Source organism: Zosterops lateralis (assembly GCF_965231275.1).
Source record: "Zosterops lateralis genome assembly, chromosome: Z".
In the NCBI taxonomy this organism is placed as follows: Eukaryota; Metazoa; Chordata; class Aves; order Passeriformes; family Zosteropidae; genus Zosterops; species Zosterops lateralis.
The window spans coordinates 18,209,440-18,223,646 of record NC_139800.1 but is presented as its reverse complement, the minus strand read 5'-3'; the positions used below and the strand labels follow the sequence as shown (position 1 = coordinate 18,223,646).

The 14,207-nt window shown below is 36.3% G+C and overlaps 1 protein-coding gene across 1 annotated transcript in view; it reads right to left on the bottom strand.

Moving 5' to 3' along the window:
- The window catches only part of NUP155 (nucleoporin 155), a 29,457-nt gene that overhangs the window by 14,694 nt on the left and 556 nt on the right, over positions 1-14,207 (bottom strand). The window contains exons 2-16 of the mRNA XM_083884309.1: positions 13,524-13,661; positions 13,127-13,223; positions 11,989-12,059; positions 10,980-11,072; positions 10,028-10,194; positions 9,482-9,587; positions 8,847-8,920; positions 8,450-8,541; positions 8,222-8,319; positions 7,880-8,032; positions 7,494-7,594; positions 5,917-6,087; positions 4,777-4,887; positions 3,807-3,901; positions 1,949-2,037 (exon numbers count right to left, since the gene is read on the bottom strand). Of these exons, the coding sequence (XP_083740435.1) occupies positions 1,949-2,037; positions 3,807-3,901; positions 4,777-4,887; positions 5,917-6,087; positions 7,494-7,594; positions 7,880-8,032; positions 8,222-8,319; positions 8,450-8,541; positions 8,847-8,920; positions 9,482-9,587; positions 10,028-10,194; positions 10,980-11,072; positions 11,989-12,059; positions 13,127-13,223; positions 13,524-13,641 (1,636 nt within the window). The 5' untranslated portion in view covers positions 13,642-13,661. The remainder of the gene's footprint in view (positions 1-1,948; positions 2,038-3,806; positions 3,902-4,776; positions 4,888-5,916; positions 6,088-7,493; positions 7,595-7,879; positions 8,033-8,221; positions 8,320-8,449; positions 8,542-8,846; positions 8,921-9,481; positions 9,588-10,027; positions 10,195-10,979; positions 11,073-11,988; positions 12,060-13,126; positions 13,224-13,523; positions 13,662-14,207) is intronic.

Here is a 14,207-nt window from a genome sequence, read left to right as displayed (position 1 = left end):
CACCGGTAATATTACTTCTCTTTTTTACATGGGGCAGATGTACAAAAATACCAACGCTGCTAACTCAAAACACTGTGACTGTCCACAGCCTCAAGTTCAGCTGTCAATACTCCATTTCCTCCTGCAAATTAAGTCTGAATAGCTAACTTAAGACCTAAAAATATCAGGAACGTGTGTGGTCATCTACAGAAATGTTCACATACCATTAAACAACCAAGGTTAATCACAGAAAAGGCAAGAAAAACTGACACTTTGAAAATTAGGCTTTTATCAAAGGATATAGTTCTTGCCTAATTTGCTACAGTTCTCTCAACTTGCCAACACACAACAGCACAGATAACACAGTGCCAATGCATTCTCAGAACACCCTGTCATGTGTGCTAAAGCAAAACACAAATTCGCAGAAAAGCAGCATGCAAATGCATGACTAGACTTCCAACAGTAGGAAAAAGATGGAAATAATTTAAAAGCTCATGGCCTTTTAATGCTAACATTTTTGTGATGTAGTTTCACATGCAAAATTATGAGGTGGTTAAATGAATTTCTGTCAGCAGTGTCTGACCCACCACATGGGACATCCACAATATCAGAACCTTAATTTCACATGACAGTTCTCTACCCTTTGAGCAAACCGAGAAAGTAGTAGTAGAAGAATGGTGCCATCTTCCACCTGGACCTGTCACTGAAGCAAAATGGAAACATTTGCTTTGATACTAGGTTTGAAAGAGGTATTTATGACAGAATGACAAAAAACCGCAAATATTTAGACTTGGGAAAAACATATTTACTCCTAAAATGAGTCTCCTTGTTGACTATAGAGCTTCCTGCCATTTCCCCCACAACCTAATTTCATTCTTAGTCTGATCCTAGCACCTGTTCTTCCCATAGCTGCTCTTTCCAACTCAGATTTAGTACTACATTCTTGATGTCTTGCCTCAGCTCTTACCCACACTGCTACTGTTCCACACCAAAAGAGTTGGAAAATGATGCCACTGACTCATTAAAGTAGCCACTCTTCTTAGAATTTTAATAGTAGTAACAGTGTTAACTGTTTTTCCTAAATTTCATCCTAGTTCACCACATTTTTCTCCAATATGTAGAATATGGTAATGAAATGGAATTTCTTTGCATTCCAGGCAAACAAGTTTATTTCCCAAATCTATTGTGTAAAAGTGAATGCCACATGTCAGATGAAGGAAGAGGAACTTATACATTAATGAGTTCTTGATAAAAAAAGTATTAATTTAATTCAGTATTTCAATCAGAATTTTAAATTCATCATCATTGATTTCTCTTTTAAAAACCCTCCCAATCTGAAACTGAGTAACACATATTAAGGGACAGCAACTGTAGAAATTTAAGTGAATCTAAAAGTACAAAAAGGCCTTCACTCCAAGAAGCCTCAAGTTCTGAGGAGAAAAAATAAGTACTTTTCTCCTTTGTAGGTACTATGGAAGACTGAAGCGGAAAATAAATGCTGAAGATAGAGCTTTTAAAGGGAGGAATCACTTCAAATGACTAAGTCATTTCTTGATCAAATTTCTTCTTCCTTCTCATAAGCAGTATCTGTAGAGGCATGACAATGGTAATGTAGAAAACTGTTATAGCTACACAGCAACCAACTGAACTTTGTGAAGTCTGAAATATGTTATTGGTAAGTTGTTCTCCGGCTGCTGAAAATGACTCTGGAAGTAACAAATATATACCTTCTTCACAGTATCTTAACACAGTATATGCAATGTGGACAGATAATTTGAGATAATGACCCTCTCACTAAATCAAAAAATCGCTCAAGAGAAATGGAAAAAGCTCTTGTCATTAACTAGCTAGTAAGTTAAAAATACAGTCTATTTCAAACAAAAAGAACATAAGTACTTTTGAGAAGACAAAACACAACATATTCAAGGAAAAAAACCACATCCAAAACTATGAAATGCTTGTTACATACCTGCAGAAACAGGAGAACCCAAAATAGGTCCAACGTTGCTGGGAGGAGGCAGAGCTGATGGAAATCTCATTTGTGCTTCTCCACCATACCTGAAGTTGGCAAAAATCAAAAATTTTCAACATGTCATGCACAGCCCATTCAATTTTCATACCTTTGAGAATTAACAGCAATTTTCTGTTCTATTAAAATGGAGAATAAAAATCCCAGTACAGTTTTAAAGAGAAATTTACCAATTCCAAAGTCAGGCTTATGCTTTAGCACCGTTTCAAGGTTTGCTTCAACAGGGAAGTGGAAAAAAAGGCAAAGTGGAGATGACCCATGGCTGTCTTTCCATTATCCACAAGTAATTTCTATTCATTTCTATCCTATAGTGTTACATAAGCACTTTGCTACATCTTCCCTTGCTTACTCCAGAATTATCATCCACATTTTGTCTCAGATATTGTGATGAAATTGAATTTAATAAAGAGCAACTATTCACAACCTACTGAAAACAGCTGACTGACCTTAACACCAGGACAAGTTTTGGCAAGGAACTAGTAAGTTTTTGGGAACACAACACTCTAAGCTGCAGTTTTTATCATCACTCTCAACAGTGGTATCCTACCAAAAACAGCTTTCTCTCCCTGTGAAGGCAGCTAAGAGATCCACAATACAGGGTCGCAAGAACCTCAAGAGGTTCAACAAGGCCAAGTGCAAGGGGTTGCACCTGGGTCAGGGCAATCCCAGACAGAGGACAGACTGGGAAAGAATTCATTGAGGGCAGTCCTGTGGAGAAACACTTCGGGGTTCTCACAGATGAAGAGCTGGAAATAAACCAGATGAAGAGCTGGAAATAAACCAACAGTCTGCCCCAAAAGCCAACACTATTCTGGGCTTCCTCAATAGAGAAGCTGCCAGGTGATTCTCCCCTTTCACCTCGTCCTTGTGATACCCCACATGCACACCCTCCCTGCATCCAGCTCTGAGGTCCTCACTTCAGGAAATACTTTGGACTCACATGAGGCCATGAGGCCATCAGGGTGCTGGAGCAGCTCTGCTGTGAACACAGATTGAAAGCTGGGGTTGTTCAGCTGGGAGGTGAGAAGACTGGGGAGACCTTATAGGACCCTTCAGAACTTAAAGGGTGTCTTATAAACTCAAGGGAGAGGAACTTTTTTCAAGACCAGATAGTGACAGGACAAGGGAGAATGGTTTTAAACTAAAAGATCAAAGGGATTTAGGTTAGGTATTAGGAAAATTTTCTTTATTGTGAGGTAGGTGAGGCACTGGAAGAGCTTGGCCAAAGATGGTGAGGATATTCCATTGATAAAGTATTCCAGGCCAGGATGGAAGGGGCCTTAGGCAACATTCTCTAGTGGGTAGTATCCCTGCCCAAGGAAGAGGGGTTGAAACTAGATGATCTTTAAGGTCCCTTCCAACCCAAACACTTTTGTGACTATGTATACACCAACTTCTTTAAGGCAGCTAAGGAAAATACACATATTTGCACCATACTAAGGATATGCAGCACCTAAGGTACATGGGTCAGATTTTAATTCTCCACAGTGGAAGCTCCCACTTCATCACTCAAATTGTACTGAAAAAAAACATACCAAACTGAACAACAACAACCACCAATCAGAAAAAAAAAAAAACAAAAAACCAAAACCCACAAAAAACCCAAAACAAAATAAAAAAAAAAACCCAACCAACCAACAAAAAACCCCCAAATGCATCACCAACACCACCAAAAATATCAACACCAAAAGTCACCAGGCCCTAAACTGGCAGCAGGTTAAAATGCCTGTTTAAGCATTTAGTGACTGTAGTGATCCTGAGCGTAATAATCAGAATGATAGAGAGAATTAAAAGTTACCTGAAGAATGCTCGAGTAGCCCAGGCAGATACTTCTCTATCATATGCAGCATTAGAACAGGCCAAAATAAGGCAAGTGGCACAGGCCTGATCCTCCTAGAGTATATTACAGTGTTAGCATGGTGTCTTATATCAAGTCGGCAAGACACATAGAGATGTTATATTCCCCAATAACTAAAATGGTGAATATTTTCTGCATAATTTTATTTAGAAGCCAGGGAAATCAGCTCTTCTGAATTACAGAAAATAAGTGAATCTTAGCAACTTATTCCACTGTATCAGGTAACTTTTTGCTATACAGTTTTTGAAACTCAGTGCTACTACTGATAGGGAACAATCTCCATGCCTGACATTTAAATATGACTAAGATTCATGCAATTTCTACAAACACAAAAACATAAATTACAATTATGTTTGAAGAAAAAATACTTGTAAAAATCAATGTTTGCATATTCTAATAAGTTGTTACAATACCAATTATTTTAAGCACAAGAGAATAGATTACAATGAACACTCACTACAGATACTACACAATAATCATGTCAAAATTGTAATCCACAGTAACCAAACTTCTGCTTGTTTCTTGTTCCCTTTAAGGTGATAATAAAAAAGAATACCCAGATCAACTACACACATTTCTACTGGCCTTCAAAATATAAAAACCCCTTGTAGTGGAATTCAACTCTTTTAGAAACTCTTCCTCTCCAGCTCTCAGATGAACTTTTTTCTAAACTAAGAAGGGCACCACATTTCTGCATACAAGACATAGGAATTTCAGGGAAAGTGAATTACACGTTTGTTTTCAGACATCATAAAATGAGAAATTATTTCTCTATAGAATATATAGCTTTATGCAGATAAAGAAAGAATTACCAATTACTTTAACCGGTAAATAAAACATTAACCATAAGGTTGCAGCAACAATGAAAGGACAACTCTTCCGTTTTTCATAATGAATCAAAAGCTCTTACCTGATGCAACTTGAAAAATCTCTCAATCTCTTCCCCATCTCCACCTGCATTGCTCACAAGCAGATGCCGCAGCTGATCGACAGGTCTGAGTTTATGAAACATAAAGCTTCCCTAAAAGTAAGGCAAAGCAAGTTAGACTAAAGTTGACTTCACTCTGTTTCATCACAACACCATGCCCCATGACGTTTATCTTTGGAATTCTGAGTTTTCCTTCACTGTGCCACTGGATAAAAATGTACCTGGTGCCCAAAGCCCAGTGCCCAATCATTAGTTAACTACGGAAAGACAGGCGAGTACTGCAATGGCTATAAACTCTCCATAAACTGAGTTAATTTTGTTATTCTTAGCCTAACACAAAGCATAGAATATAAGTATATCCAAGTATATGCAGAAAAGAAAGGCTTTGTATGTTTTGCAAATCCTGAAAACTGCCTGGCAGAAAAATGCTTGAAGAATTCGAGGCATAGTAAGACTCCACATTAATTACCTTCCCTGTATTCAAACCAACTACTGGAAAGGGCTCAGTTAACGCCCTTAACAAAACAGCTGCTATTAAACAAATGCTGCTTGCAGGTCGAGAGTTCACAAGACTTAATTGATATTTAAACATTATTTTAAACAGCCTACTGGTCAAGATATTAAGTGCCAAAAATATTGCTAAGCATAATCAGAAAAGTAGGAAAGTTTGCTTCTTTCTTTTAGTGGGTCTGTTTCCTAAAACCCTCTCAAAAAAAACCCTTTTGGGACTTTTTCTATGACAAATAAGAAATTATTAATTCAAATTTCAATTGCCAACAATATTTACTTGAACTATATTTTCTGGGCAAACAGTGACTGTTTCAATTTCACATAATCAAGAGCATAACCAAGGCTAAAAGAACTTCCCAGGTTTGTATCTGCAAGGGTTTCTGGAGAGCTACAAAAACTATTAATACACTGTATAAAGTAAGTTGATCTAAAACCTTTGAGTAAATCTAAAATAGGTACAGATTTTTCCAGCAATCCCCCTCCTGATTCCTTCTCATGTATATAATATAATCCCTAAAACATATCTAAAATAAATCATGTACAGATTCAGATGAGAAGTCCAATTTCATACTTAATTCTCCTGGTAACCTATAGCAAGAAAATAATACTCACTTGGGCTGAAAGCAGAACAAACTTCTTAGGTGGCAGCATATGTTGCTGCACAACAACAGGTGAATCAGTTATGGGAATAATGTCTTTATTTAGTGGTGTTACAATCTTCTGAACTTTAAATTCATCAATAGCAGAAAGAGCCCAGGAATGTCCATCAACACGGGTTGTCATCTAAACAACAGACAGTTATTATCCAATGTTTGGCAGCAGACATGGATTTACATCCATTACATCCATAGTAATATTTTACTATTTACCAATTAAAAATTACACTGAATAGAATCTGCTCCTCACACAAGGAAGCCCAAAGAAAATAAGTTCTTTTACTGTCTAACAGAAAGTGATCACCAAATTTACAGCTATATATACATTGCTGCTTTTAGGAGAAAGTGAATAATATATTGCTTCTTTTGGGGGACAGCAAAATTCACATTTAAATGTAAAACAACTTGCAAAGTAAGACTGCTACAATATAAACAGCAACTATCTACTAACCACATGAGAACTAAGCACCACAGGCGTCATGAATTTAAAAGATTACTTTAAAAAAAAGAAAAAAAAAAAAAAAGCTTCACCTTTTGTTACAAAGGTTTACAACACTTTTGCAGTTGGCAGCAGTACTTCAAATATAACTCAGGAAGAGATATATACTAGTGAAGATATTCCAGAAAACCATGTATGCTAACCAGGAAGAATTGCTGCTGAAGAACAGGCTGCAGTTTTGTTTGGGAAACCTAGCTGCCTGTTGCTGTCAGATGCCTTGGAAAAAAAAGGTCAGTATTTGGGATATTTATATCTAAGTTTTTGCAGGGAAGGGATCTGAAAAAACTATAAAGTTCCTTTATAAGTTATTAATTAAAACAGCAGATTAATCAGAACCTGACTTTGAAACTTTTGCCTTACACAGTCCCTCCATTCACTCCAGTTCTGCTATTTCTTCAGTAACACTATTTTTCACATGTCACTCCTCTACGTCAGAAGACTTGAAGTATCTTTCAGAGATGGAATGTTTTCCCTGAATTGACACATAAAGCAACTAACCTCCCTAAATTTCTCTTACAGACCCACTTACATAAAAATCAGGAAAATGAAAGTCAGAAACCACCCCCTATAAAATAATAAAGACAGTAATCATGTGTGAATTTTAATGAAGATATGGCATGTAAGTTTAAATGAGGAATCCCAAAGTTTCTAGTATCTACATTTTAAACAAACCTTATCAAATTTTATACTGCTTAACACCATTATGGACTGAGGGCCATGTTCTTCTATGCTTGCGTGCAATATGCAGCATTGCTATAGACAACAGTATTCTTAGATATATTAATTAGAAGTCAAGTATTAGAAGTTAAAGCAATTGCTTTTGACATACTGCTTGTATCAAGCTGGAAAAGTATGTTTGAACTAGGGCTCCCTAATAAGAGACTCATTCAGCTTTGTGATAGTTACCAAACTCCTCCTCAAGTTTTCTTTGGCCTACTTATTTCTTGCAGACAGCATTATTCAGACATCGGTTATTAAGAAAGAGAACATAATACCTAGATTTCACCAAAATCATACAGAAATTTGCTTTATACCTGTGTTTCCATCATTGGCTTTTGAAAAGGGAAAGAATCATGGTTGACACACCACAGGATGTCATTATCTTCATTTTCTGAAGCTGCCATCAGCAGGACCCCTAGCAAGAATAGCAACAGTAAGTCTGTATTAGAAGCAATCATCATGCATTAAATGCAAATTCATTAATTTATTCCTAAGTTAGCAGAACTCAATCTTTAAGTCATTATCATACAATCTGAACAGTAAATAATATCTCCTGGATTTGTATGTCATATGGTACCTCAAAAGGTCACTTTTAACACCACTTGCCATCTAAAAGGTAAAACAGATGTCTATAGGAATCAAAGTAATAGTGATTGTCACACAAAAAATAATCTCATCTGAGCCATGTTCCACTGCTTACCTTTGCTATAAAGAGCTCTGTGAACTTTTGCTGGCTTCTCTACAGTCGAAGAAGCTGAAAATCCAGGTGGCAAACGGACATGGACCAAGGTTAACATGGAAGGACGAGCTGTTGGATGTTTAAATTGTGACGTACTAAAATATAGTCGCACACCTGAACAAAAGATAAAAAAGGTCACAAACTGTGCAGATGTTACAGTTCTGCCTGCTTTATCTCAGCCAAGGTCAGGATGAAAGACACGGGAAATGCAGAATCGAGTTCAGTCTTGGTTGTTTATTATACAGGGTTCCAACATGGAGATACCATTTATCAGTTTAAGTGGAGTAGAATTTGCTTTTTTACCTGCATGTGTGATTGCTAGTAGTTGACAGTCTATGGATTCAGAATTTTCAATCACTGCTATTTGAATAATAGGCTTAAATACAGAACGATCAATTGTTCTGAAAAATAAAACAAAAAAAAAACCCAATACACTTTTAATCCAAAGAAACAGGCAAATTCTTCAAAACTGTACTGTGAACCTATGGGCCTTAAAGGAAGCCTCTTACAGTGTAACTGTCATGAACATACCTGGCAATGCTCCCTGCAGCAGAAACTATCGCATTTTGTGAAAGAGAAGTAACTCTGGTCATTCCTTGACCATCTTGCCCCAAATCATAAACCTGCAATTCAATAACACAGCTTAGTGATTTATGAATGAAATAATAATTTCAGTCTCGCTTATCAACAAGCAACGCAAGCTGCATTTTTATTTTGTACTCATACTTCTATAGAATTGAGGCTACTCTTTCCTCAGGAAAGAAGTATTTCAAGTCTTCAGCACACAAATTGCTACAAAAAGATAAACAAGAGTAAGGGCCGGACATAGCTACAGAGAATTCTCAGGTACTGAGGCAAACTTACAAAGGTACCTGTACACTATTACACATATTAATAACAGACCGAAGAGTCATAAGAAGTCACATACTTGCAAGACTCCTTTTTCTGAGCGAGTGTACAAGATATTTCGAGAGTTGTCAATGGCAATTTGAACTACAGGATCTGGAGAGGTAGAAAAAATGGGAGAACCAGCAAATCAACACTGGACTTGGGAAAACAAGTTTAGGACAGAATATCTATAAAATAATTAATTGTAAGTTCTCAAAAACTGCACTTTCACATACAGGACTGCTACTGTAAGTCATTTAAAATAGCAATCAACTAACACAACTGCTACAACAAACAAACAAAAAAAAAAATCCCAGGGCAAAAAACTGTAAATTCAAAATAATTTTTCACTAGCCATGAAAGAGAGTAAGATTATTCAGTTATACATTTTCCATAGTGGCAATGCCACTAAACACATTTAATTTCTGTGCTACAGATCACTAACTTTAGTGAGAAATGCCAATTTTTTCAGGATTTGACATCTATACCCTGAACTAAACACACAATCTGTCTCGACTTGTGCAATTCTTTTACAATAATCAACCACTGCAAGTATCACTGACAATAACTAAGTGCTCTGAGTAAGCAAAACACTCAGACTGACCTCTTGGTAGTATTATTTTAGAAGGTTACATTAAATTATTGGCTAATAAGAACTTGAACATAAGTACTTACCATCCTCTGAGAACGTGAACTGCAGCAACGAAGGAATAAGAAAAGACAGCGCACTCTTTGAATGATTAATTTTTCTACAGCGCTGGCTAAACCAGCCTGCTTCGGCCTACAATTTAAAACAAATACAGCATTTAAAGAAAAAGCAAAACAAAAACTGAACTAGGAGCGGTATTAAAAAAGTCACTCAAAGGACAAGTATGAAAACAAGTAAAGATCTAACCGCAAACTATTGATTTAATTGAATGAGTATGTATTCTTCAATGGAAAGAGAACAGTGATCATTAAAAGGAAATTTTTGCATTAAAAAAGGGGTGCAGATGTTGCAATTTGAATTTTTAAGTTGACTAAAACTGCATTGCTATTCCCCATGTAAATACTACCTTTTTCAAAGAAAATGCATCTACCCTAAGGTGTTGTGCAACCAGACATGCAACACAATTATAGAAGAACAGAGACTGCAAACCTGACATGTTTTAGAGCTACTACTGCCGAGATCCCACAACAGTGAAACAATGAAAAAAGCCTGTGTGTAAAACCCACAGTCACCTGGTATGCTACTTCATATAAGCAGCCATCTTTTCCCGCCAAAAAGATCCTCCCGTTATCAGTGGATGTGATTGCCAGGATGTAGGTGTTGTCAGTAGGGAGTGAATACAGAGGATCTGGTAGCAGCTGCATTCCTCCAGACATGCTGTCATTGAGAGATCCAGCACCTTCAGTAAACAAACATAAATCCTCTTTAGTGCTTAAGCTGTGTTAATAAATCATACAGGCCTGGGCTAAGAAATATTTCAAAAACCAGAAAAAATTACAGCAAATTTCATAGTTACTGAGTATATTCTGGAACAGCTTTTGTCTAATGTGAACTGCAGAATAACAAATCCATGCTATGTAGGTTTCCAAGGAAGGAAATGCAATGTTTATCATTTCTATAGACTGTTCTCTCTTCTAAATCACACCAAGTCCAAAACACAGGTTTCTACTTGTTTTCTCTTTCACATCGACATATTATTAAAAAAACAAAGAGTAGTATAATTCTCTTACTGTCACTGAACAATTTTTTTCTCTTAATATATATGACATAAAACATGTTATCAGGTTCTAGATTTTTGTGGCTGGAATACAAATGCCAAAAAGTTAATGAGCTCTATTCACCAGTGTCATGATCCATGCTCCTGTCTTCTCTCCCTCTCCAACATGCTGTTTAATTAACAGGAACACTTGTTCCAAAAGCTCTTTTACATTAAATAAGTGAGTAATAAAACTCAATGCTTCTCATGGAGTCCATGATCCAGCAAGTGCACACACCATTAAAATTATCTTTCCTGCTTGTAACACAATGCAAAAAATTAAAAACTAGCAAGGACTTGGCATAAGGAGGTGTTTTTAATTTTTTGAATGACTACTAATAAAACTATTATGTGTAAATACACATGGGAATTAACATACTGCCATGTGTTAACACAGAACTGGGAATAAGGGGAGAAGAGAAAATTACCTGACTGTATATTAGAACAATGAAGCCCTAAAATCACAATGTCCACAGGAGTAGCCAGAACAAGTAGGTGTCGTACATGAGGCTGGAAGATACCTAAATAAAAAAAGAAAGTTTTAGTTTGCACCCTACTTCTCTGATCACAATGATGTAAGCAAATAAATCCATTGGAAAGCCACATCAACTGATTATAGAGAACAGTCATATGTTAAGCCTAATGATCTGTGGAATTCTAGATTTAGAAAGGAGAATCAGCCAGCAGCTCGACATCCACCTCACGAAATACAGAATCTTTAAAATTACATTTCTCTCACAAACATGCTTCCTTTAAATTCAACTCACTTGCCACTTCAACTTTGACATTAATGTTATCTTAGCAGTAGATACGGAAATAACTGGCAGGGCTAGAAACCTGAATCTCATGGAAATTATCACTCAAATATGTAAATTTATAAACAGTACAAACGTTAAAGCATGATGTAGCAAAAAATGCAAGCTTATTAGTGTAAATAATTGTTAAACTATACATTATTTTTGGCTTATAATTAATTTTATAATTATTTTTTCCTAAAATTAATAATAAATAAATTTAATAATTAATTTTATAATCCATTTTTCCTAAAACCAAAACAAACCCATATATTCTACGTGTGCATATATACAAACCATAGATTTTCACATATCATAGAATCATTGAGGCTGGAAAAGACCTCTAGGAGCACTGAATCCAACCCTGAGATTAAATGCCACCATGTCAACTAAACTATAGCACCAAGTCACCAAGTGACACAATCATGCATTAAATGCACGCGTGTGTTAATATCTACGCCTGTATAAAACATGAAACCATATTTTGGTGTTTTTATTACTTTATATTGTATTATTTGTATAAAATACAAATGCATATATATATATATATATATATATATATATATATATATATATACACTAAAAAAAATACACAGAAGGTTGAGTACTGTCCAGTTCTAATCTCTGTCATAATATTCCTTACCTGCCTTTGGCTTTACAAGGCCCACTGCAAGAATAGTTTCACTGAGACCATCAAAATAAGCCAGATCTCCTCTGTCAATAAATAAACAAAAAACTGCATTATATTTGTCATATAGCATCACATAGTAACAAAGTAAATAAAATTAATATATACTTTAAAAGTTATTACTTCTGCAACACTTTGAAAATCATCTACATCTTTCACTTTCAGTGAGTTTGAGTCATTTGTATTGGTTGAAGCTCCTATAGTTGAGTTCCCAACTTAAAATCCAACTACAGTGTTTTATATTTTTGGATTTTGTTAATTCATTGTCTACTCTGAATTACATAATGCAGCATCTGCAATACTGACTAACATGAAGAGAAGGAAATTAAACAGAATATCTTTCCCCCCATGAAAATAACTTCATGCAAAAGTTCCCAACCTCTTCCCCACTATCTTCCACTAGCACCATGCAGCACTGCTGTCTTTGGGCAATATATTTCATACACACTGACACAATCTAAGTGTATAGATAGTAGTTAATCTGAACTTTGGTTTTTTAGGAAATCCAACAATATGTACAGAGCAATTCTTACTACACAAATGCTTTATTTGCCCACTATGTGGGCAAAGAAGCAAATAAGCAAACTATAAACTCATCAATGCCATTTCAAAATGTAATGAATTTATTTTCAATTTTACACATTCATAAAACAAGGAAGGACGGAGGGCTTCAATTACAATACTTCAAAACACTAATGCCCTATTATTCATCACTAAGGAATGACTGGTCAATGCATCTCAGCACTTACTAACACTTATAAAATTTAGGCAACTAGAGGATTTTTTATCTACCCTTTCAGCACAAGCAAAGCCTTTGCATAAGAAGAGCAGTAACTTTAGATATTAGATACGTCTGACCCAAAGCAAATACATTTTCCTTTCTCTCACTTGCAGATGATTTGGCAGCAATAACTCTTACAGATCCTTAAATACTTACTATTCAAAAGTTTTAGTAAAATCTAAAAAGGAATTAAGATCAGTTTAACTCAACAGCACACCTCTATGCTTCCAGTAAACAACCTCCCACTGCTGCAGTTGCCTACTTCTGGTATAATAGCAATGAAACAACATCAGGAATGCATCCTCTACGTACCCATCTTCATAGTTCCACAAAAAGATGTCACTGTCAATGGTCAGCCAAGCTCTGCTGATCTCTGGAAATACTCCCATCATACAATTGCACTGCATATCTGAAGCACTGCTGATGTAAGGATTAAATGCATTTTGGGTAGCAACAGCAAAATCCTCCTCAGAGGCATTTAAAAAAAACCCATTAATGTACAGTACTACAAAATTCTTTATTTAGAAACCAATTCCACCAACCATTCTACACCCTGCTGACACTTAAGAGTGTTATTAAGAGAATGCAAACAACACTGAAGTTTTTTGCTGGCAGTCTGACAAAAAGGTTGGGGAAGAAAAACATGGAAGAAAGACATTTCTGATATTACTTCTTACACAATCTAAGACACTTGTTCACATAAGGATACGTCCAAACTGCTCCACGAGCTCTGGTGGAAGTGGGACTCGGCGGACTGAGCTGATTTCTGGAAGATTGGGTATTGATAGCAAACCTGGTCCTTGTAAAGGATAATCCATATCTGACATACCAGATACAGTTGGGCTACCTGCAAGTAAGAACAACAAAAACAACAAAAGCCTTGATGCTGCAGATACTTTAAACATGTAAGTATCACTAGTCACTAGTCACAGGACACATGTGGAGAAAGGTTTCTGTAGGAGCGAAACCACAAATAACAAATCTAAGTCTCAAATAAGGTAAGAGCTAACAGATTTGTAGAGAAACTCTCATAATTCATCTGGACCCCAGCCAATTCTTTACCCTCTTTTTTCTGTGATACCCTGCAGTTCTTGTTTCATTCTATGGCCAGACAGTCATATGAACAAGCCAGAAGCATACTCCTTCACCCAGAAAGGCTGTCTGTACTCCCAGCAGCGACTTAAAACACCTACATACATCCATTGTTTTATGTGCTGTGTATCCACGACGCTGCCAGAGCAGTTACACTGTGGCCAGAACACATCACTGCACAACAGAACGCAGATACTCTGTTTGCATCCAGCCACCTCTGGATATATAGGACTGGAATGCCTCTTCAGAGCCCACTCTGCCAGCCAGTCAGCACTAATGGAGAAAGAAATGCTGTCTCCAT